At 45.1% G+C, this 25,163-nt stretch overlaps 1 protein-coding gene across 2 annotated transcripts in view; it reads right to left on the bottom strand.

Annotated features, from left to right (window-relative positions):
- Positions 1-23,258: 23,258 nt before the first annotated feature.
- LOC138481179 (histidine protein methyltransferase 1 homolog) overlaps positions 23,259-25,163 on the bottom strand; it is a 53,528-nt gene continuing 51,623 nt past the window's right edge. For both annotated transcript variants that reach the window (XM_069613145.1, XM_069613144.1), the window contains exon 2: positions 23,259-24,627. In XM_069613145.1, coding sequence (XP_069469246.1) covers positions 23,317-24,414 — 1,098 coding nt within the window. In that variant the 5' untranslated portion in view covers positions 24,415-24,627 and the 3' untranslated portion in view covers positions 23,259-23,316. The remainder of the gene's footprint in view (positions 24,628-25,163) is intronic.

Below are 25,163 nucleotides of genomic sequence, written 5' to 3'. Positions count from 1 at the left end.
TCAATAGTCAGTCTCCCTCCGTCGGGCTCAGACCAACCAGAGCATTTACCGATTCTAACAGAGACTTCCGAAGGGCGATCTCGTCTCGCTGGGTCACTCCGTTAACCAAGTGCAGGCTTTTTATCATCACAGTTTGCATAGTGTTCCCATCAGCGGGGCGCCAACGCCAGTTCCACAAGTTTCCAAAGATTCAGCAATTTGTCAAGGACTTTCAAGTGTACAAGGGATTGGACTCGACCTCTGTATGACCACTTTAACACCTTATACCGGCCTTCCCTATGGCCTCTTGTTATTTGTAGTTTCTTTATCAACACAGTCTCTTTGTTCAGGAGAGGGGTACCAGTCAGAGACCTTCGACTGAGCACCCATGTGGTGCCTGACCACTCTGACTCTGGTACCGATATTGTTCACAAAAGACCTCCTGTCTATTTTACCTTCTTACTGTTGCTACTTGCAACATTGAGCCTAACACAAGGCGGTTGACTATCAGCTTCCCCCGATTTAACGGCTGTGTTGAACTTATTGGGAGTTCCCTTTCCCGCTGGAGTCAAGGACGGTACCTCGATGGCCACCACATCTTCCTGCCCTGGAAGTCAGTGCAAGAGTATGCCATGTACCGCTGACATCCGTCGCACCACCAGCGAGCTGCGAATCCCGGTATTACATATATCTTTCATTGGAGGCTTTGCGGGTCTGGGTTGAAAAGAGCAAGGGCAACTCCCACCTTGACGTCCTTTCAGATCTTGTGGCCTTTCTCCTCTAGTTTGCACTACCGTCCCGGAACGGCTGCTTCATCATGTGTTTGGCCTTGCTCGGATTTATCCTTATGGGGAAGGCAAAGGGTTGTCAGGTGTGTTTAGTTGTCGGTAATTGCCTGGCTCTGCCTGACCCATGTGTTGAGACATGTCAGGTAGAGGGCACGGGTATTAGTCTGTTGTAATTCACGCTGTGGGAAAGTGTTTGTGTTGGAAAGGGGGGGGGTAGAGTTTCCAACTATCCTACTGGGCAGGATGGGGAAAAGGTATTATAGGGAAGGGGATATCGCGGCTCACCCTTTGGTGTCACACTTCCACTCCCGAAGACTCCCCCATCCAGGTGATCCTCCCACATTGGTCAACCCCCGGGAACTGGATCCAATAGCGATGGTCGTGTCCAGGCCACCTGGATGACAAATCCCCGGGGACTAGCGGGTGAGACACCTTCAGGTTTCTCACAAGCCCAAACTGCTCCGTCACACATCCATTCTGCATGAGACCACAAGCAACCCGTGACATGTACTGCACTTTCCCTCTCCCTCCTTCCCATGCACTTGTGCGATCTGAATGTCACCTTGCCTAGTAAGATCTTTGTCTGTCCTCCCTTGTTCCCCCTCCCTTGCCTCGTCGCGCCTTGAAACACTGGTGTATAGGCACGTTATAAATGCCATATCATATCATGTATCCATCCTTCCAGCTATCATCTATTGGTTTTGCTATAGCCCCTATGTAGACTCTCCAGAATTTTACAGAAATGTACTATGCAAGTGAAGGACTGCATTCCATACAATGTTAATTGTGGTATGGAAATTATACAAATTAGTGAACAATCAATTGGACAGATCTTTGGAACATGTGATGAAAGACAGCCACAGCAAGAGTGGCCAAGGATATTTGGGATGTTTTGCGATGGCAGATGTATGGAGTCGTGAGGCAGTATACGTTTAAAACTTCATTGCATGGGTCAGAAACACATAAAGATGGGATATTGCGACAGAGCGTGGGTACACCAGTTTGGAGGAATGTGAGATGCAACCAATGACGGTCAGATCATTCAATGTTAATAGCAGTGTGGGGGTACAGTAACAAGAGCAAGGGGTGTTTGAGTTTGGAGATTCAAGTCGGAAGCATTCAAGGATAAGCTATAGAACAATATACGGAGTGTAAATGGAGGCGTGAAACATCAGCGAGCATCACAGTTTGGCGGGGATGTATGAAGAAAGAGAGGCTCAGAAGAGCCCTCACATGGTAAGTCAAAGCAGAAACTAAGTGCCACATGGTGAGAGAAATAGAGGGAAAGGAGGTCAACATGATGACTGCACCCAAGGGTATCAGAAACTCATTTAGAGAAGTTGTACACACAGTATGTTCCAATAAAAGACAAAGTGAAGGTATACTTAGAAAGAACGACACCCTGACAGAAATAGGAAGAGACTAGGCTGCAGTTGTAGGAACACATGATGATTATTAAGGTACAGCAAGTAATACAGGATCAAAGTGCAGGGAAAGCCCCTGCACAAGACTGGCTAGAAAGCGTATACAAAGCAATTGAGTCATAAGCTAGTAGAAAGGATGGAAAAAGCAAGAGGATCTTTCCCACTGTCACTTGAAAGCAATACTTTTTTCCAAAGCCCAATAAATACACAAATTATGGCTAAGGTCATCACAAATCGATTACTGCCTCAATTAAAGGGGATACGTTCAGACCAGTCAGTCCTCATCCCCAGATGGTCCACTTCGGCTAGGAGGCTGATGTTTTTTGGTAACAGGAGTGAAAAATCCCAAAGGATGAGGTACAGGTGGTGACTCAGAATCCGGGGCCTACCTTAAGGGGATACTGGTGAGAATAGGGATTTGGAGATGCATAGTCCAGATGACAGAGCAGGCAGCGATTACGAGTGAAGATGAATGGGGGTATCCGCATGGTTGCTGCTGAGCAGAAGCACGAGACAGGGTTGAGGTCACTTTTGCCGTTTGGGATAGCTGTGGAACCCCTGGCAATGCAGATGGGAAAGGAGTTGGTGGGTAAAGGTATGGGGAATCGAGAACATCGCTGTATGCAATATTCTGCCTTGCCTAAACAATCCACAGCCGTCACTGGACACCTTGCTAGATATTGTGGATACATTTGGAGAAGTATTGGGAACTAAGATTTAACTTGGAGAAGTCAGAGCAATGGTATTTGAATGAGGAATTCAAGAGAGCTAAATCGGGCGATATCAATAGCAGAAAATAGTATAAAGAAACTGTTTGGATGTATATGGAGCATTGCACGTGACCCTTGTGAAGACCATCAATGATGTATTGAATAGTCTAGAAAATAAGATGAAAACGTGGTTAGAAGCAGCTATTATGATGACGGGAAGAGTGATGCTAAGCAAAATGATAGTGCTGCCTAAATTATGGTAGCTATTCTGAACTCCTGTACTGAATATCCCATATTGGCCGCAGTTTATCAGGAGAGGTTTTATTGGCTAAGAACATCTTGGTGTCAAAGTCCCCTAGATTAGCACTGAGAGCTTGCAGTCTAACCTATGAAAACGGTCAGCTGCATGCACCAGTCTTGTACACACAGCTCCTGGAGACTGCCATTGAGTGATAGCAGTGCGCGGTATAAATCAACATAACGTAACACATATGATGGCCAAGGTGCTATTTGTAAAAGGCTGTGTGGGGACATCACATGATCGCGGGAGCGTGTTCTCGCGGGATCTCGCGAGCCCAGGCTCCGCGGGAAAACGTTCCCGCTTCAGAGTTGGCGCTCGGCCAGCTGAAACGGTCATGGAGGAGCGCTGCTCCTGTTTACACGAGAAGTAGCAGTGAGCCACAGGACTCACACCACAGCTACTAGGGCGTAACACCACAGCCACAGGAGGCTACATGGGGGCCCTAGAAGTTTACAGCGTGCCACCGGTGAGCACAACCTTTCCACAGTGAATCAACTGGGAAAGCACAGGACTTGATTGCAATGAACTGTAAGTAAGCGCCCAGCGCCATCAGGCCATGTTAGAGCCTTTCTCCCTTTTGTCAGTCAATAAAGACTGTTAGAAATCCTACAGCGTCCTGTCATCTATTTAGGCCACAACATAACTGGCGACGAGGATACCAGAAGTCCCACGGACCCACCATGCAAGGCGCCACACCACCCCCTGCGTTTCTCCCCTTGCCAGGAACACCGGCAATTCCGTGGATGCAATGGGAACCCCTTTTCTCCACCTACTTGGAAGCAGTGGGCGGCACGCGATATGCCCCCATCAGGAAGTGGGCGATTCTGTTAAATGCGTTAGGGGTTGAAGGTCAGCGCATCTTTGCCGGCCTTAAAGAAATACCTGCGGCCGACAATGACGTCGAAGACGACAATGTTTACAAAGAAGCGACTCGTCGCATCATGAAGAGATTCACCAACAAGGAGAACATTGTACTACACAGGCTGAGATTCTACACTCGCAAACAGGAAGGGAGCGAACCCGTGGATGACTACATCACCAGGATGAGGGAACTCGCTTCTCTTTGCGCCTTTGGAGAAAATGCAGAACAGGTCATCTGCGACATGCTCGTTGTCCACACCAACTCTAGGAAAGTACAGGACAAACTCATCCAAGAAATGGAGGTCACCCTCGATAAAGCCATCCAGATTGCCAGGGCGGAGGAAGAAACCTCCAGCAGACGCAAGGAGGCCGGAAGTCACCTGCCTGTGCCCGAAATGGTGGCGCTACAATGGAGAGGTCGCAGAGACAAGCATTCCCGCGACGGCCCCAAAGACAAAAGTCCCAGGAAAAAGGAGGCACCGAAATGTTACAGATGCGCCAGCTCCATGCACATGGCGAACGACCGCGACTGCCCCGCCAGGAATAAGGAGTGCTCCAAGTGCGGACGCATTGGCCACGTGGCTCCGGCATGCATGTGGCGGGAGAAAACTGTTTCCCGTGTTGACGGTGACTGCACCTCAACTGATGATGATGAACTACAGGACAGACCCATGGTTGTCATGGTCAATGCCCCCATGCCAGAAGAGAAAAGCCCCACTGCACCATTAAAGTGGACGGAATGGAAACGCGCGTCATGGCCGATTCGGGATCCGACCTCACCATTCTGCCCATCAACACGTACAAGGAGATGATGGGACAAGAAAAAGTGGAGATTAGATCAACCAGGCAAAAAACGACCGTGTTTGGAGGGGCAACCGTCGACCTTTTGGGCTACATCAAAGCCCGGATCGATTTTAAAGGGAGGTCTACCACCACCAAAGTGTATTTTTCACCCAAAGGTGGGATGACCAACACAAACTCAGCATGAAACTAGATCCCAGCACTCCGGAGCAGGTGCTCCTGATCTCATCAGGAGCAGCGCAAAACTACAAGGAGATCTTTCCAAACCTGTTTTCCGAGAAACCGGGAAAAGTGAAAAACTTTGTCCACAAGATTCGGCTGAAACCCAACGCCACCCCGGTCAAGCACAAAGTAAGGGCAGTACCTGCCACCGCAAGACCAGCTTTGGACGCCCACCTGCGGAAGATGGTCGAAGAAGGAACCATTGAAACCGTGGAATCCTCAGAGTGGCTGAGTCTGGTAGTATTAGTAAAGAAAAAGTCCAGCAACGACCTCAGGATCTGCATCGACCTGAGAAGCCTGAATTTAGAGGTGATCACGGATAGCTTCCCACTCCCCAGCATCAATGAGATTGTCCTCATGATGAAGGAGGCGGCCATTTTCTCGAAGCTGGACATGCGTGATGCCTATCATCAGATTCCTCTACACAAGTCCTCCCGCCCCCTGACGGCGTTCATCACTCCTTTTGGCACCTTCCAATACACCCGCATGCCTTTCGGGTTATCGTCCGCAGCATCCGCATTCCAGAGGATGATGAACTCCCTGCTTAAAGGACTCACCAATGTCTCATTCTTCCAAGATGACATCCTGGTGTACGCCAAAGACAACGAGACCCATGACAAGGCACTCAAGTCAGTCCTGAGCAGACTTCAGGAGGAAGGCATTCACCTGCGCCATGAAAAGTGTGTCTTCGGGGTGAACAAGGTAGAATATCTTGGGTACTGCATCTCGAGTGATGGGGTAAGCCCCAAGAAGAACCTCATGGAGGCCATTACAGAAGCACCGGCGCTGATGTCCAAAGAGGAACTACGCTCATTCTTGGGCCTAGCCGAGTACTATGCCAAATTCGTCCCCAGGTTCTCCGAGACCACGTCTCCCATGAGGGAGCTCCTGAAGAAGGGGGCAGCTTACTCTTGGGGCCCAGAACAGGATGAGGCTTTCGGCGAAATCAAGAAAAGGATTCTACACGCGCCGTGTCTTAAACCATACAACCCTGAATGGGACACCTGCATCACCACTGACGCCAGCGCATACGGCCTGGGGGCCACCTTGACTCAGAAGAAGGGCGACACTGAGAACATTGTGGCGTTTGCATCCAAGGCATTATCCTCATCCGAGAAGAATTACTCTACGGTAGAGAAAGATGTTGGCATGCGCCTGGGCCGTCGACTATTTCAGATTATACGTATGGGGGACAAGATTCAAGTTGATCACCGATCACAAACCCCTAATTCACATGTTGAGCCCGGGCGGCACCAAGACGGCCACCCCTAGACTGGCCAGGATTGCCGCAAAGCTCCAAGAGTATACCTATGAGATACAACACATTGCGGGCTGGAAAAACGCACAAGCGGACTGCATGTCCAGGCTCCTGAACCAAAGCGCCCCTTGCACCACATTCCTGGAAGACGAATGTGTTGTTGCTTCCATCGGCGACTTGAGGAACGTCGAGTACATGGAAATGAGCGAGCGCCACTGGCAGGAAGAGTTCGAGCAGGACCATGCCCCAAGGCACGCAAGCAACTGGGTTCGAAATGGATGGCCCAACGAGAGAGCGATCCCCGAAGGCCTTCGTCCCTACTGGAAAGTGAACGAGGAAATCACCACCATGAACGGTCTCATTCTCAGAGGTGATCAAATCATCCCACCCAGCGGAATCCGGAAAGTCATACTGTGCAGAGCACACTCGGGCCATCTAGGGTGCAACATGACCAGACGAAGGATACGCGATGCATACTGGTGGCCAGGCATGGACCAGGACGTACGGCAGATGGTCGATAGGTGCCATGAATGCTCAAACAGCGACAAGCGCCTAGCCGTGAGGCAAGCCCCCATGCTGCCCACCGAAGTCCCCAAAGGGGTGTGGCGAAAACTGGGTCTGGATTTCATAGGGCCGCTGGACAACATGCCCCCAGAGCACAGGTACGGGATAGTGATGGTCGACTATTTTTCCAAATGGGTGGAAGCTGACTTCACCTCAGACATCACCACAGGAACAGTCATTGAAACACTCACCGCCATATTCCAGCGGGAGGGCCTGCCCGAAGAACTCGTCACGGACAACGGTGTCCAGCTAGTCTCCAGAGAAATGGAAAAATTTCTCAAGCTCAACAACATCCAACAGCGGAAAGCAAGTCTATACCACCCACGGGCAAATGGCCTAGTCGAGCGGGCAAACCGCTTCATCAAGGGGGCGCTACAACTGGCCTAGACCCATACAAGACAGTCAAAGAAGCCGTAGCGGCCCACCGTCTCACCCCCAACGCCGTCACAGGTGTTTCACCTTTCCATCTGCTGAGGGGGAGAAGGGCAGCATCCTCACTGGTACCACCATGGCTCCAGCAAGTGAGGGCCGACGAAGACTTTGACATGGATGACATAACGTGCCGCATGCAGCGCAACAAAGAAGCAATGAAAGCACAGGGGGATTTGCGCCGAGCCACTCGACACACACAAGTCAACAAAGGGGATCTGGTGAAGATACGACTTCCCCACAAGGACACCTCCACTGGTTCCAGATACAGCAGTCCCATAGAAGTCATGGAGAGAGGGACAAACCACATCTGCACCAGCGATGGCAGGAGATGGAATCTAGAAAGGGTAGCCATGTACCGCAGGAAAGAAGACACTGTACACTCACAAGGAGACACTGGAGAAGACCAAGTCTGCCAAGAGTCATACGAGAACCATCACCTCCCAAGTAGAGATACCATAGAGCCGCACCATCACAACGACTTCGCAAGCCCCATCCCCCCAACAACACCTAGGGAATCACAGCAAAGAGCTGGACAAAGAGAACCTGAATCACCAGCACCTTCCCAAAGACACTTCATCGATCCCGCTCCATACCCCGATCCTGGCAGGCCCCAGAGAGAGAGAGAAGGAAACCCAGGAAATATGCGGACTTCATCATGGAGTGACCACCCATCCTTTTTCCCACCAAAGGAGGTGTGTGTGGACATCACATGATTGCGGGAGCGTGTTCTCGCGAGATCTCGCGAGCCCACGCTCCGCGGGAAAACGTTCCTGCTTCAGAGTTGGCGCTCGGCCAGCTGAAGCGGTCACTGAGGAGCGCTGCTCCTGTTTACACGAGAAGTAGCAGTGAGCCACAGGACTCACACCACAGCTTCTAGGGCATAACACCACAGCCACAGGAGGCTACATGGGGGCCCTAGAAGTTTACAGCGTGCCACCGGTGAGCACAACCTTTCCACAGTGAATCAACTGGGAAAGCACAGGACTTGATTGCAATGAACTGTAAGTAAGCGCCCAGCGCCATCAGGCCACGTTAGAGCCTTTCTCCCTTTTGTCAGTCAATAAAGACTGTTAGAAATCCTACAGCGTCCTGTCATCTATTTAGGCCAAAACAGGCTAGCTGGATGATATGGTGTGCAGGGATTCTAGAAAAAAAAAAAAAAAAAACTTACATGAAACAATAAAAATCGGCTTTGGTGAAAATCGAGTGTAAAAAATAAATGGCTATTGCAGGTTTGCCATTCATTTCTAAAAAAAAAAGGAAAAAAGGTCTAATCTGAGTTATAAATATTACATTTTGGAGGGGATGGAAGGGACTTTAGGATTAGAAAAGGAGGCTTCAGGGGTAGAAGAGGCTAGTAGGGTTGGGGGTATCCCCACATTGAAAGGTATAGGTAAAATGGATGTTTTTAACAAGTGTAACTACATTTAACAAGCGTAAAACTTTTTTTAACCTATATTTTAATTATAGAACAATCCAGTAGATGGCACTTGGAGACAATAGATCCTGATTGCATGTAGCTATTTGCCTCGGTGAAAAAGTTTGCTCGATATATTTTTGAAATTTTATTTAAGATTCATTATTTATCCCAATAGGTGTTTTGCTAGTGCTGAGAGCAGCTACCTTCCACAGGAGATTAAGAAAGAGGCGATTAAGAGAGAGATAGTAATAGGACTACCTGCTCCAAGAGAGTGAGGCAGCAGCACGCAATAAACCACTGTAGTATATACTAAAGGTTTGGCATAATGGGGCATGCAGTTGCATTATGAAGGTACTGTACAGTGCATGCATACCACCATAGGGGGTCTATATAAGTAAAAAGCAAAGACCGCGCTAGCGGTCAAAGCTGGTGTTACCCCAAACTCCAAGAAGCTTCAAATGTTTTATTTCTTAAAAGCAACAGTGTAAGGTGTATCGACTGTTCTCGTCATCAATGGGTAGATTAATCAGTATAAAGACACGCAGATGGTTCAATACCAAGACAGGTAGATTTGTTCCATCGAATGCACCAGGCTGTAAAGTGTAGTTATTTTATTGGGCGTCCCTCTTTCGTCTGCCAAGGGCTTTGACCTCCCTCACCCACGCATTCCTAAAAGGACCCCCAATTATCGATCAGTAACACATACCATCTACTGCTAGCTTGTAATGAGGGCCTAAATTCAATAGCCTTATCTGGCTCCCTCCAGGCATTTCTAGACATGTCCCATGATAACACTCTGCAGGATTGTTAATGTGATGCTGGAAATGCATTGGAGGGACAGGGCCTCCCTGTCCTTATCCTCTACTCCCTTATCATGTGTATTCTGTGTTATTTTCTGCACAGGAGTCCAGTTCGGACCCCTGGAAGTGCAGCTCTTCCTTTTTCTATTTGTGGTGAACAGATTCCCTTATGGGACCCATGGGTGAGGGGTACAGCCCTGTACCCCTAGTGTATGTTTTTGGGCACGTGTGTGTTGCCCACAGAGCAGGGTATGGGCTGGTGGCAGCTTCATGCTGATGTGACAGCAGCTCAGAGTATCCTCCATTGCGGGATACCCATGCCCTGCCATAGGAATCAGTGGATTCCTGATAAAACGGCAAGATGGCCCCTGGGGCCTCTTGGTTTCTATTGCCTATTACCTTGTTTTCCCAAAGTCCTGTGAAGCCCTGACTCTGTCCCTTCCCCTGATGGTTGTTGGGTGGAAGAACCATATATGGTCTTGTGGGGAAGTCCAGGACAGACTGCCTGGAGCCTTCCCTGTGACTGTATGCTGTGGGTACACGCTTGGGGTGGGACCTGTGTGAATGGAGTGTGTGGCCAATATGCATTCCCTGTTAAGGGTGTTTAGTTTCTTTGTGTGTGACACAATGGAGACAGACCTGAACGACACTGACATGAATGCAGTGTAGTGTGCTAAAAGGCTGGGTGTCAGCCCCAATCCACATTCCTTGTTATGGGTGTCTGGGTAGAGTGAATGGCCTGGATGCCTGTGAGCAGCTGTCTTCCTGCATGAATGCCATTCTGTTTGATTGGCTGACTGAATCTGGCTCAGCCAGAGTGAATGAGACCAGATGTATATATCTGGGGACCTCTCACTTACCAATTTGTTCAGAAGCTGAAGTCGAAACTTGAAGCTGATCCTTGAAGCCCAGCTGGAGGAGAAGATTGCTGCTGTATTTCCTTCGATGTAATCCAAAAGCTGTTGGGTCTGTCAAGGACTGATATAGAGAAAGGACCTGTCTAGAAGACATCTCTGCGAGCTACGAGGGACCATCATGCAAAAACTGCTGCTCTCCATTGAAGCACCCTGGAAGCCAGTTCTGCGAGTCAAACGTCCGGAGAAGGGGTCCTCTGAGAATCCTGAAGAGAGCGCCTGGACATTGAGGCACGTTGAAGTCCTTTGGCGTCGACCGGGGTCGAAAGATTTCCCTGACCGCTGAAAGCTAAATTGAACCGTGTCACCCAGAAGCTGGGGCACCTTGACGCTGTGCTGCTCGGGGTCCTGAGCCGAGAAAGCTCCACCTTGCCCAAGAACATTTTTTTATTTTTATTTATTTGTGCATGGTTTAAACAAAAACCTTTACAAACATCTTGTATCAAGCTCACATGGTAAATGACAGCAATGTGTTGATACAATGCGAAAACTATTTTAAGACAGTAAATATAAAAATACATATGAAAAAGGTCCCTACAAAGGAACAACTCACATATTTAAATTGGAAGGAGTCTTTCTGCTTGGCCAGTGAAAGATCGCTAATTCACAATCCAAGCAGGGATTGTTCTTTAAGATTGGTATCAAGAATTAATACAATACAATTCCTGGTCTTTGATAAGGACAAGCATGCATATTCAATTGGGTAAGACTCCTTCATCTGGATTGTGCAAGATTACAAATGTGCAAAACAATTCAGCATAGACCAGGATATTCAAAAGTGTCATACTTTATTCAGAGATTTTGAACAGAATCACAAAGGTGTAAAAGATTCAGTGAACGATTCAACACAAGTCCTCACAGAGAATCTTTGTTCTGGCACCAGCTAGATTTAGCATGATGTAGGACAAATTTAACAAGTACATTGAACTTATTTTGTCATACAATTAAGAAGACAACAAATTAACTCTATTGATATGACTAATACAAATTTACAAGTTAGTTCCATACTATTACAGAGATCTTAAAAAATACAACCTACTATGTTCAACTCCCTATAGGCTAGCCACGTGAGACAATTGGTCAATGATTGTGGTCAGAAGGCGAGTAAGAGCTAGAACTAATGAGAAATGTTCACACCATATGCATAGAGTCCCCAGAAAATCCCTCGAAAACAAAGATTCACCAACCATACATTTGTCAAGTGCCACCATGCGAGCAGTTTCAAAGTGCGAACAAGACATAACCAAGTGTTTTAGTGTTTCACACCAATTATCGTTTTAGCAAAATCGACACATCAATGTTCATGTTGAGGTTTTTGTGCTGCCAAAGATGAATTTGATCGTTGGTAGGATTTTGGTTGAGTTTAAATCTAAGGAATAGAATTTGAGCTTTCTCTCATGGAAACTTAAGATGATAAGGGCATCGAGTTTTTCTCTTTCTTGCAAAGCGGGCAGCTTCCTTATAGGAACTATACCCATTGTTAGTCTCAATCGTGGACCCGAGTCATAGTCACAGTGTTTTCTCTTCACATAAGGGAGACATGCGCAAAATTCTTGAGAATTAACATTGATTTTGTTCAAATGTTCCTTTATCTTCACATCAAACCGAGCAATAGATTTTGGATGTAGATCGATGAGCATTTGTGACAGATCTTCATACATGGAAATACAGGGAGGTTAGAGCATTTTAGAGTAGTTAGTCATCAATCTTCAATGGTGCTTAGAAGATAAAAGAACTAAGCCCAAGTTCATGGTGCAAGATCGAGTTGGGAAGAGAAGTAGCTAAACCCAATGTGTTTTTTAGATTTTACCCTGTAATGTATCCAAAATATTGTCTATGTCTAGTAAGCACATGTCTAAACCGTAGAGTAGTATTATCTCAACCTTCAAGATGTAAAAATCAATTACAGGGAGAACTGAACATTTGCAATACTTTCTGTATATTATATTCATCTGAATTAACAGTGGTCTGACTTTTTGATTCAACACAGTCTTCGACATGCTTAGGGACGCAGTATCACATAAATTGTACCGTAAGTATTGTAAGCAAAGAGCATGTTCTATTTTTGAGCCTCCAATAGACCGTTTAAACAGATTAATCTTTTTTCTGTTAGTGAAGATCACAATGCTAGATTTAGTGGGATTAGCCTGTAGATTATATTTTCCAGCATAGATCACAAATAGATTGAGTTTGTTTTGTAACCCAAATGGTTTTCTGTCGAAAAAAATGTCGTCCACAAACACCATCCAATATAAGTGCAGTTTGCTTAATTTGAAAGGAAAAATATTGTCTTGCTTCCATATTTCATCTAGGTCGCACAAATAAAGATTAAATAAAACAGATCCTAGATTACATCCCTGTTTCACACCCGTGAAAGTAGGGATGGGATCAGTGAGTGCGCCCTCTTCATTGATCCGTACTCTGTAATTGGTCTGAGAGTGCAACATGGAAATTATTTGGATTAAGTGGGAGGGAATGCCCAGAGTCATTTTATTCCACAAATGACTGCGGATGACTCGGTCAAAAGCGGAAGTCATGTCCAAAGAGTCCATGTATACAGGGTCACAATTCGATAGTTTGGTTGATTCCAGAATGTGCGCAAGAATGGTTGCATTGAGGGCAGTACCCATATATTTACAAAATCCAACCCGGAACCGCAAAAGGACATCAAGATCTTGGATAAATAAGTCGAGTTCATGAAGAAGAATAGAAAAAAACTTTGTAAGCAGCATCCATAAGGACAATGGGTCTAAAATTTGATGGGTCCCTGGGATTACCCTTTTGATAGATGGGAATGATAATTGCTGAACGCCACGACTCTAATTTGTTTCACATTAAAAATGTAATCGTACTCAGCCCAAAAGAAGGGATCAGTTTTTAATACACAAGATGGAATACCATCAGGTCCGGCCGCTTCAGAGTATTTAAGTTTCGAGATTGCCCACTCGACAACCAAAGACTATGGACAGCGCCCCATGATCGAAGCGTCCGAGTTCTTGAATGAAACATCAGAATAGTCAAGGGGGATTTGATATTTTAAAGTAATATATTTGTACCAGAGCTCAGCTGATATGGAAGATCGCAGGCAAGCACTGTGTGAAACGGTTGAACTTCTGAAATCTGCCCACACGTTTTTATGCAAGTTATAAATGATATGCTGGTTCTCTGCAATATATAACTTGTATTTAATCACCAAGTTTATTTTTGTAGTTTTGACAGATGTTGTTTTTAGTGCTTCTAGGTTGTTCAGGGGTTAAATCTATTAGTTTAAGTTACCTTAACTTTTTATTCATCTGGCGTTTTATATTGGCCACCTCCAAGTTAAAAAAATGATTGTGAACCCGACTTTTTGCTGAATTTGCTTTAGCCAATTGCTTCACATGATGTTTAATGACAGAGCTATTCCATTCCTCGAATTGATGAATGGCCGTTCCCATACTGGGAATCATTTACCTCAAGCATGATTTCTTATCTGAACCTGTTTGTAAGCGCTTGAAGGAGATTTGAAAGTGCGCTCCCTTGCCATCACTGCCGACCACTTTGTCCTGCTGGAGAAAGTCAAAGGATGACGGCTGCCCAGGAAAGTCCGCCAGTGGGTTTCTCGTCACAAGCCGACAAAGACGTCCCGAGGACAGTGACGGAGTGAAGATCCGAGGTCCAGCCCGTGGTCGCGTCCCGATCACCGACGTTATCCCGAGGTACGTATTGCAGCTGCATCCTGCGGCATTTTCCGGTCCGCACTAACAAGCCGGAGGATGCCAATCGCGACCACCGACATCAGATGCCCACCGCCGGGCCTGCATCCATCACAGCCAAAGGTCTTTCAAGTCTGAGTCTTATCTGCCGCACTGAACATTTTGCATCAAGGCCTACCGCATGATTCATCTTCCAAGGATTTCCACCATTGAGGAAACGATCGATCTTCGAAGAGCACCACGTAGGTCGAAGCTGCTGTATCACTGCAATTGTTCTACTTTTCTGAGCGGCTCCTTCAAAGGGGGTCCATCCTCGAAAGATACTGTTGAGGAATGTACATTGGGGTGGTTGAACATTTTGACCAAGAAGCAAGGCTTATTGAGCATGTATGGGCTAGGCCTGTTAATTATTTTATTACAGGTTGCCCAGGTGGGGGGGATCCTCACTCAGAATTGTGCCTCTGTCTCCAAAGAAAGCATTCTGCCATTGCTTTATGTTAACCTGCCTTTCTTCCCTATTTCTATGCTAATACATCTTACTGAATGATTTGTGTTATAACTGCCAGCAGTTGAGACATTTTAAAGGGATCTAAAGTCTAAGAGTGGCACCACATAGGATAGTACAGATTTGCCATTATACGTATTTCCACAGCAGCGTACAAAGTGTGTTATGTGAATGCATATATATATGTATATATATATATGAATCTTAATTTGTTCATAAAGAGCTGTGGTAGTGTTAGGGAGAATTCTCATTCAATGGCTAAGTTCCTTTACCTAGTGAGTCCCTCAGCAGCTTTGCTGGATTTCTGGAGTTTATTTTTTTCACTTGGTAAGAGTGTGAGCTTTTCCCCCACTCTTACCAATGCTTTGCCATGCGTATTTCATCTGTTTTTGTGATTGTGGGCTCTGGAGTACACCACCTCAGTAGCCCCCTTCTTTTGTGTGTTACACAGCACCTTCAGTGCAGTGATACAGGGTTGTCTTTTAGACTTCCCACCGACTCCATTTCTGGGGCTGACTACTGTCCCCCAGAAAAGGGTAAAGTTGCCATTAACTTTACTTTGTCATTTAACCACAGATCCAGTACACCCCTTACATGGAGTACTGGAAGGGGTTAATCCTAAGCTCTTTTTATCTGTACCTCCTGGAGCATTGTTTCGCTCTTTTAACATTTAGACTTGGCTGGTGGCAGTGGTATCTACCCTAAATTTTCTACCGCGATTATACTAACGTGGTATTGCTGTAGGCTATTATATTATCCTCGAACTTAAACCCGCTTGACCAAATACTTTTTCTTTTGGCTCTGGCCGGGTTTATTCGCCATTTCTTTTTGTTAAAGTCCTTCTTGTGTTTTACTTTGCACGGCAAACCAGGTTTGCCTTCTTTGTTCACTGTCTTTTGGTGGGCTTCTGCCAAGAAGCCCTCCCCTAGGCGCCTGGGTGTCTAGGTGGGCTGAATGTGAGGGAGGGGTGTAGTCACCCCCTGCACAGGGTATCCTAGGAAACCCAAGTCGCACTTTGCCACAATTGGCTGAGGTGGTTGTCTGGGCTGGACAACCCCCCTACTGCGTGATTGACAGCCAGGCTGTGTGAATGGGGGATTTTTGCATAAAAGGCAGGACTCTTGGGTTTGGAAGTCAGAATCGCCACTGGAACTACAAGGAACCGAAAAGAAGTGGAGAAGTCGGCTGCTGCAACTATCCCGTCCCCGTGAAGCCCTGCTGCAGTCCTGAGCTATCTACCCTTTGACGACCAGAGAAGATCCAGTCCGGATTCTTCTTCCCTTGAGCCTGGTGGGGATAACCAGCTCATCTTCTACAACCAGAGGATCCTCTTCATGGTCGAAATCGCTGCACACTGCTGTAGTGGTCCGGATAGCCACCTGAAGAGCCTCTCCTGTTTTTAAGGAGCGCACCTTTTGTTCACCGTCGCTGCTGCCGGCCTCAGCCCTGTGTGGTGCAGACCCCTCCAGACGTTCTCCTTGTTGCTGAAGCTCCAGGAACAGTGGGTCTGCAGGAAACTACCAGGAACAACAACCGTGGCACCAGCTTCTTCATTGAATATGGTACTGTGTTCCGCTTGAGGAAATCGGGTGAATCCCTTGTTCTCTTCCTGCAAGGCTTGTCCTTATCTTCCCTCCTTCTTATAACTTTTGCTTCCTCCATTGACAATATCTAAGTACTCATGGCTACGTTGAATCGTGAACTGTCCGTGTGATCCTCGACAACAGGAACCCGGTTCCACTTGACACTGGCTCTATTGACTCTTGAATTTCTGTCCGTGAGTGTTCTCTGATTCGGTCTGCCTTGACAAAAGTATTGCCTATGATTTTTGCCCCCAACTCCCTCTGGGTAACTGAGGTGCTAAGTGTGTTTTTGCCCCGGTAACATTTCTTGCCGCGGATACGCGTTTCTTTAGTAAGACCGAACTGTCATTACTGTCAAAAAGTGATTGCATATGTATTCCCGGTAACGTCTTGTTTCACAACACCTGTCCGTTAAAACACAGGGTACTTACCTTGAAGTAATACCGTACAAAGTGAATTGGTTGGTTGTAGTATATTTTACGTGTGGTTTTGAATTAATAGAAGTGTTGTGTTTATAACAAACGGTTTAAAAATTAAATGTACTTATATTTTTTACCTGAAACCTTGAGTCAGTGTTTGCTTGAGTCACATTAATTGTGGTCCCTTTGTGTAATCTCTGCTACTGCTCATATACTCTTGAGATAAGCTTGGCTGCTCCGCTACTGCTACCACTTTAACATAGTAGTACAGGCTTGTACCAAAGGTAAAACTTGTATTACCACTTGTAGTCTTAATTGTGTGTAGTGGTTCCTAAGGGCACTGCACGGGATTCTGCCTAACAGGTGGCACATAACATATTGTATGGACATTCTTTTGTGGGGGATTGGGGACTCGCACATCTTTTTCCCATGGAGTGGGTTACACAGGTGAGTGGCTTTAAAACTATCTCTAAGCCCCTCACCCTTTTTCCAGCACAGTTTTCTTTGCAGTCCCTGATGATGTGGTACCAGGCAGGAGCTCGGGCTGCTCTTTCCCCTGTGGTTTTCCGCAGGTGCTAGTGAGATTTGCTGCAAATCCTGTTTGGGGTGGGTTTATGTGTCTCTCCTGTCCAGCAGCAGTCCCTCCACACTCCCAGTTCATTTTCTGTTGCCCCACCATTCTCTTGGTATCCAGTTGAAGTTGATAGCTCAAGTGCGGATGTCTCATTTCTGTTTGACATAGAAACTCCTAGGCTATTTTTGATCCATTCTCCTGGCACAGGTTTGGTTTTCTTGGCTGTTTCCATGTGCATTCAGGGAGCCGAGGTCCTCAAACAATGGAATGAAAAACTGTTCAGAACAAGTGCTGGCAGGCATTTTGAAACCGAGTGGAAACATGTGGGGGACTCGGAGGCTGTGGTCCTCCCAGCTCCCCCCTGACAGTGTCATAAACCCGACACTATCACATTGCACATTACTTGACTGGACACTGGATGGGTGGAGCATGGTAGGGGATATATTACACCAGCGTCCGATTCAAAGGCAAATACATACATTCCACAAGTTAGTTAATATATTGCGATATGGTCGAATCAGAGTGCTGTTTGGGAAAAGATGGTTTGGATGCCCAATGAAACCCCAAGATGCCTCTATACCAACATACCTTACCCAGGGTGGGGCTGCAGGAATGCTATAGTTTACTGCTGCACACCACCTAAATAACAAATTGGCTACTACAGTTTGTTTATTCTGTACTGGCCCTCTCAGTGTGCCACTGGTCTAGCCTGTTATCAGTGTCTGCATTTAAAGCCTGTGCCACTAATACTAGGCCAGGTGGTGTCTCCACAAAATTTCCGACCACCTCTATCGTCTCATTGAGCAAATAAATATTTCTTCCCCTATGGATACAAAAAAACAAACACTTGTGGTTTCATTATAGTCCTTACAATGGTGAATGGTAAAGATCTCTTTAGTTTATGGCTTCCCCCATGGACTCCCTCAAGAAAACGAATTTCCAGACGATTATAGGACCCTCCTCCCCAAATAATCCACAGACCTTAGCCACAAGGAGGATTTCTTCAGGTACAACCATGTCCGGCATGCTTCGATCAACTTATTTTGTATCCCGTTTAAACTTGTTGCACAGTCCTTGTGACGTTCCAAAAGAGACAGCTAAGTGAATCAGGCAAGATCATTTCTCCATCAAAAACCATATCGTGAATGGAATTCTCAAGTGTAGTGGGCCATGTCTGACCCGTGATTAAATAAAAAGCCTATGTGCTTGCGCCAACACATGTATAATCTTCCAACTATCCCTGACCTACCACCACCCTGCACTTCTAAAAGCAAAGGAGCATTGGTCATCTCATTCCAATTCAACTTAGAACTTGTACCCTTGAAACCTATTTCACTCAAAGCTTCTTAATAACCTCAGATGAGATTTTTGTTGCCCAACACATCACATACAAAATACAATAATTGCATTTTTTCATACAGTAGCCAACCTGAGGCACCTGGACCCGCAACACAAAGTAGAGCATAGTCTTGGCAATCTGTGCATGTAGATCCATTAGGCCTTGCTACAGCTACAATCAACATCTGCATCACAACGCCATACCCCAAACTATTATCAGTTCCGTTCGGCACCAAGTTTTCCCTACTTTTGTCTTTACCCTCTCCTTTTCTAAGGTCCATTTACTCATATATTGCAACTCTCATTCTCTTTGGTAGTTTAATTCAATTACTACTATTTCAGCACACAGAATTCCCTACCTACAGAGCACTAATACATCTAAAAAAAACCAAAGTAATGGGAGCAGCGAGAGGGATGTCTTGTGCAGTTACATTCTCAAAGGCTCCTGTGTACTCACTGCAGTCCACATGATGGGGTTGATATCATGTCTCCAAAAAGGGCAAGCAGTCATTTTCCTCCATTTTGCAGCACTTTGCAGTTCTTTTAAGGGTCACTAGGAGCTATTCAATTTATCCAATTAGGTGAACAAGTCCCTTCTGTGCTTCTGTCGAGAATCAACCAATTAATTCTGCCAGATTGCTTACGGCCATCAACCCCTCCAGTTCATGCCACAGCCTGTGGTGTCCGGTCAAATGGTCGAAAATAAAAGATGGAATGACCATTTGATCGAAGTAAAATGGTCGGAAAAAAAAAGGTCGAATTTTTTTAGTTATTTATTTATATATTTTTTTTTTAGTTTTGGTTGGTTAAAAAATAATTTTTAATAAAGAAAAAAGGAGGTTTGGGGGGGAACCCCCCATAAAATATTTTTTTTTTTTAAAAAAAAAATTCGACCTTTTTTTTTTCGACCATTTTACTTCGATCAAATGGTCATTCGATCATTTGCTTTTCGACCAAATGACTGGTAACCACAGCCTGTAGGTCTGCCTCCTTCAAGAGTGGGTCATCCAAACCCTCACAATCTCGCCGGGGAAGGGAGAGCTGGTCCACGCCACATGCTGGGTACACTCCCACCTCCTGCCCTTTAAACACTGGCAGGTCCTTTTATTGTGTTCCGCTCAACTCTGCAACCTCACTAACAATGATATAATGCTCAGGATGTGTAATCGGACGCCAACCAAGACGTCGCTGGTCTAGCATTCCTGGACTGCCCAACTACAGCCAATCTAGAGGACATACCCATATGGCTCCAGGACTTCCTGCCTCATAGTATGCCCACAGAGACCATCTTAACATGGACACCGATCATGGAGACCGGAGGGCCTTGCAGCAGCAATCCTTTCAGCACCTCAGGAGACTTTGTTCAACAGCCAACCCAGATGATGAAGCCTCCTTCACAGGTCAGATGAGGGCAATCTGGGACAGCTGGTCAGTTTCCCCGACCTAGATTTGTGAGTATCTAGGGGTTACAGCAAAAGCACACGAACCCCATGTCTACATCACACCCCCTCCAGATGGAACAAATTATTGTCCATGGACAGTCCCAAAGAATGGAGACGTACAAGTGCCATACTGAGAAGAGGGTATACCATAATACAAGCTGCATTTTGGAATCAGACAACAAAGTATGCAGAATACTTGAACATTCTTTCCTAGAGGTGAGCAGCTACCATTACAAAGGCAGTTTTAAAAAATGTGAATTGATGGAGGTAAACCCAAGACATGAGTGGTTGAGGCACTAAAATTGCTCTAAATGATATTTACACCATAAGAAGTAACTTAGGTAGTGTGGTAAATTGGTCTTAATACAGCAGTATGGCTACCGGACTGACACATATATCCTAAGTTGAGAAGTACAATCTATTGTCAGAAAATGTCTTTTTCCCAATACACATGCATTATAGATAGATCCATCAACATGTAATGCTTGTAAATTATGTATTCTCCTTAATGTTATGCATCCAGTTATTAAGATCTGAATAAATGTGACATATTCCCTTCGGCCTACACATGTTTCACTCAGAGCTTCTTCAGGGCCTGTTCTGAACATATTGCACAAATGTATTAAAGTAGTAATTGGGCGAGGTGTTTATTGATCAATTGGGAATGCGTTCAAATCCTTTATGACTAAGTGACGAGTATCTGATGTCCCAGGAACGTGGCAGTTCACCAATGAGATAAGCAACAATGTCTTACTTCACTTGTCCGTATTTGTATTGTTGATGCTTATTGTTCTAAGGATAATGCTTGTAAATGAATGGATTCCCATGCGAGTTCAATCTGTTTGTGAACAGGTTGGAGTACACTTGTACATGTACTGTGTGCTGTTCCCTCCCAATAGTTAAATACAACCACTGTAATGGTTGTTCATACTTCTTTGCCTTATTAGGCACTCTAAATAACCACAACTCAGTGCATTTTGTAGAAATATGTATTGTGTTTAAAAGAAATGCAGGTATCTCCTGTGATTGACATAGATGGGCATAGGAAAATATACATCCTCGAAGCTGAGGGGCACCAACGAATCCTCATACCAAAGGGCCTGTAGATCTGCACCATTTAGGATAGATGTCTTCAATTTCTTTATTCATAGGGATTTTTTGGAGAAAATATAAAAAAGGGCTCATTTTAGGCACGAGATGAGATCTTGAGTACCATCCCTACCAGAGCTTTTCAAGGGTAGCCTGTTGTATAGCAACTTTGTGGAGACGTTATGCAACTGCTTGAATCAGGATGCCATTCTGTTTACAGGTAGAAGATGCAGCACTACTAAATCAAAACTATTCTCACGAACCCAGAGATCTGAAGCAATATGCTGAGAGTGATGGATCACATCACTTCCTGCTCAAAATCCCTAGGTTTAAGATCCACAAAGTCTTTTTCATTAAAGGGAGTTCATAGTGGAACGACCTGATGGCAGAGCAATGTCAGCATTGTTGGGACGGGATTGCAATAACTCAATAGACCAGCATCCTTATCTACCCCCGAAGACAGAAACGTAGTTCTTACCCCATGGCAAGGATGTGGCTGCTGTACTTCCCATGAACTCACCAGTCTTCTGCAATCTGCCAGTTTGATTCATCAGTCCTCTACAACCTGCCGTTTGATGTAACAACTCACATATTACAAGCTTATCCCTGGTAGAAGGGAAGGTCCACAGAAAAAACAAATCAGGGAGTTAAGGAAAGGAGCAGGGGAAAAGAAACAAGATTGCCACGCATGCATGTGAAAAAGAAGAGATTTCGCTGCTTTGCTGCTGACAGAGCTACCTCTTTGGAGATAAAGGGAGGTAATTGCAAGCACAGGGTAGTTTACAGAGGACGAATATGGAGCAAGCGGACCAGGGAAACATTGTCAGGCAACCATCCGAAATAATATTGGCACTTAAGAACAGAAATGAACCATTGCCCCATAACTGTACTGCTAGCGTACCTATCCTGTTCTTCCTAACGCAATACATGGTGTTGGTAATTTTTGAATTGGTACTTGCTCTGAACTGCCTGCACATTCAAGAGTCCCTCGACGTTTTTTCTTTGCCAACACCAATTATTTGACAGTTTCCATTTCCAATTATTTATCCTTTTCTCTCTCTTATTCTTGGTTTCAGTTTCTAAGCCTCTACTTGTGACAAGTAACCCTGACTGAAGACTGGTTACAAACTGAACATCTTCCCTTGGAAGACTGAACACGTTGCTGGTCCAGTGCCATTTGCTGTTCCCCGGTTCTTTACTGTTTGGAGACTGAGATTGTGTAAACCAATTTCTAAAAACAGATCAAAGCTTGTCAACTTGGTCAGTTTAAGTTAACAGATTGCAGAGTGAACAGATGTATTGACAGCCTGCTCCAGCTGGGCCCATCAAGGTCCTCCCGCGTCATCTTGGTCACCTGGCCCCAACATCAAAATTGGCATGCCACTGACGGTAAAATAGAGCATTTTTAAAAATAGCCAACATTGGCTGTAACTATTGGCATTAGCCTGTATGATTTCTTTGCATTCCGAATCAGAGTTATAAATCTCTGCTTCATGGCATAGCATTGTGGAGAGTCCGATTCATGCCTATGGGTGAGGGTGGGGTAGTGAAGCAAAATGTTACTTTAACTGGTTTGCAGAGCACAGTGAAATTCTTCGCCACATTCTCCTGGATGGCCTTAAGAAGCATGGTCTTGCAGGACACAAAACTAGGAAATTCGAGAGTGGTGTCTTAAGTCCTGGTAGGAAATTCGAGAGTGGTGTCTTAAGTCCTGGTCTAACTTCTTAGAAGTAGTACGAACACAGTTCACTACAGCACAGATTTGTAAAAAACCTTAAACAGGTTAAAAAAAAAAAAAAAAAAAAATACCTGAATTATTGGTAATCACTGAGATAAGCATGGCAAGTACTAGCAACAGTGTGTGCAGCACACATAAAGGCAGGGCAGAGTTAAGTGGGCACAGGCAGCTGCCTATATAACTGCAATGTCCTGGCACTCGAGAATCTGTTGTGCGTTCACTGTGACAGTCTGACATCAATTCAACACCTGCAGGTGGCTGTTTAAATAACCATAATATGTGGGAGGAAGGTACTCGTTAGAAATACAAAGGTTATTTTTGAAAACTGTTCAGCCTCTTTAAAACGAATCAGTACTGCACATAAAGAAGACCAATCAAAATATTTACTCTATTGTATAAGGTTTGATGCACAAAGTGTTTTCAGTTTATTTGGTGAGTGGTATGGTCTACTTTCGATCATTAACATGCATTCTTAAAGGACAACTCAAGAATAACTCTCTGAAGCCCTTCGTCTATCAGTTTGACAGTTCTAATTTTGAAGACATTTCGCTCTTTGACAAATTCCTCAAAGAGAAGAACACCCCCTCCTACTCCAAAGTAGTGAGCCTTACTTGCCAAAAGCACAAGTCCATTATCCCTTAATAAATTTGAAAGCGCGTCATGCAAAGCACAATAATAATCAGGGTTGTAGATTGTCTCAGATGTGAGAATGAGATCATATTTTGCAGGCGGGATTTCATTCTGTAGAAGTTGTGTAAACTGGGACCATTCCCCTGAAAAGAATCTGCAGCTGGACAACTTCCCATGATTTGCTTGCGATTTCTTGCACCTTTTTAAGCCTGGTTCATTAGAATCAATCAGATTCCCTTCTTCAGCATCCCGAACACAGTTTACCACTACATTTGGCAGAGTGACCTCATCTATGACTGTGCTGTTATAGTCTTGGAAATGAACTGGGCTTGCTTTTAATTTCAGTGCAACCACTCCCAGCAACCCAGCACCACAGCCAAGATCCAGAACGCTTTTGTCCACCAATTCAATGCCACTATCATCCAAATAACCCATAAGATCAAAGGTGCATTCCCAGATCTTTAGCCCACCTTCATAAATGCCAGAAATTAGGTCAGAGTGGGAGGAAATGGTCCTGGAAACTATGTCTTCGGCATGATCCCCACTATTCGATGCAATGCTTTCGACCACTGATATATTCACAAATTGCAGCGCAGGAAGTGATTCCACCACTTTATTCTCCAGCACTCTGCTGACATCTTCTGGGATACAGTGTTCCCTGGCAACATTGCTGAATGCCTGTTTGTCTGTGGGTGCCAGATTCTTGCTTTCGTCAACATGGTCAAATGTAGAAAATTCTGGCTCATCCTTATTTATATGTAACAAATTCTGCTTCATGTCACATTTTCCTGGTGAAATATTTCTGCACTTTGAAGTGTCTTCTTTGATGTCCCGCACAGTAGACATCTCACCCACGTCTACTTCACTGAATGCATTCAGCAGGTTTTCCCCATCTGCATCCACAGCAAAGTTAAACTGGAATGCCATTTTAACAGTGGAGGAATCACTTATTTCTGAAGACAATATAAAATGTGGTACAGTGAGCCAAAAATAGGAACAAATCAGTCAATAGAGTTCCGTTTTCAATCAAAGAGTTATTTGCAGAGTTCACAGTTCTTCCTTATTTGGTAGCAGCAATTTAAAATGTTCTATGTTCCAAAGCCCCCATATCAGTCGTGATGAACATTGCAGCACAGTGTTCTGAAAAAAAGAATCATTTAATATCCGAATCCATAAAATGTATTAAGCATTAATCGCCCTTTAAAATCACACTGTCCCCTTCAGCTACAGCCATTAAAATATGTAAAAATGAAGACTAAAAACAAATTAAGCTAATATATATCGGGAAAAGTACTTTTAACCATATTTTATAAGAATATTGCATGCCACTAATTTATGTGACCACATAGAGGCACATAGGCAGAGTTCCCTTGTAAGGTCACAGAACTACTTGCAATACTGCATGCAATATCCTTACTCTGCACAAGGGGTGCTATTGAATTTCGTACAATAAAAGCTCAATGAAATCACCCTCCAATGCTAGCTCCTGGTGCAAGAGATCTTTCATTTGTGGAAACAAAGACTAGAAGTAGAAGGTGTATGGTTGACAAAAAACTTGTATGCAACTTTGACGGTGCAGTTTATTACAAATGCATTTAAAAAAATGTACTTGTGGTTCAGAATACGTGGCGGTGCCTGCTTTGGGCGTCTCATTTATTATTCCAGAGAATCGTGCA

The sequence above is a fragment of the Ambystoma mexicanum genome, chromosome 5p (genome assembly GCF_040938575.1).
Source record: "Ambystoma mexicanum isolate Mex_15411 chromosome 5p, UKY_AmexF1_1, whole genome shotgun sequence".
In the NCBI taxonomy this organism is placed as follows: Eukaryota; Metazoa; Chordata; class Amphibia; order Caudata; family Ambystomatidae; genus Ambystoma; species Ambystoma mexicanum.
This window is presented reverse-complemented; position numbering and strand designations above follow the sequence as displayed.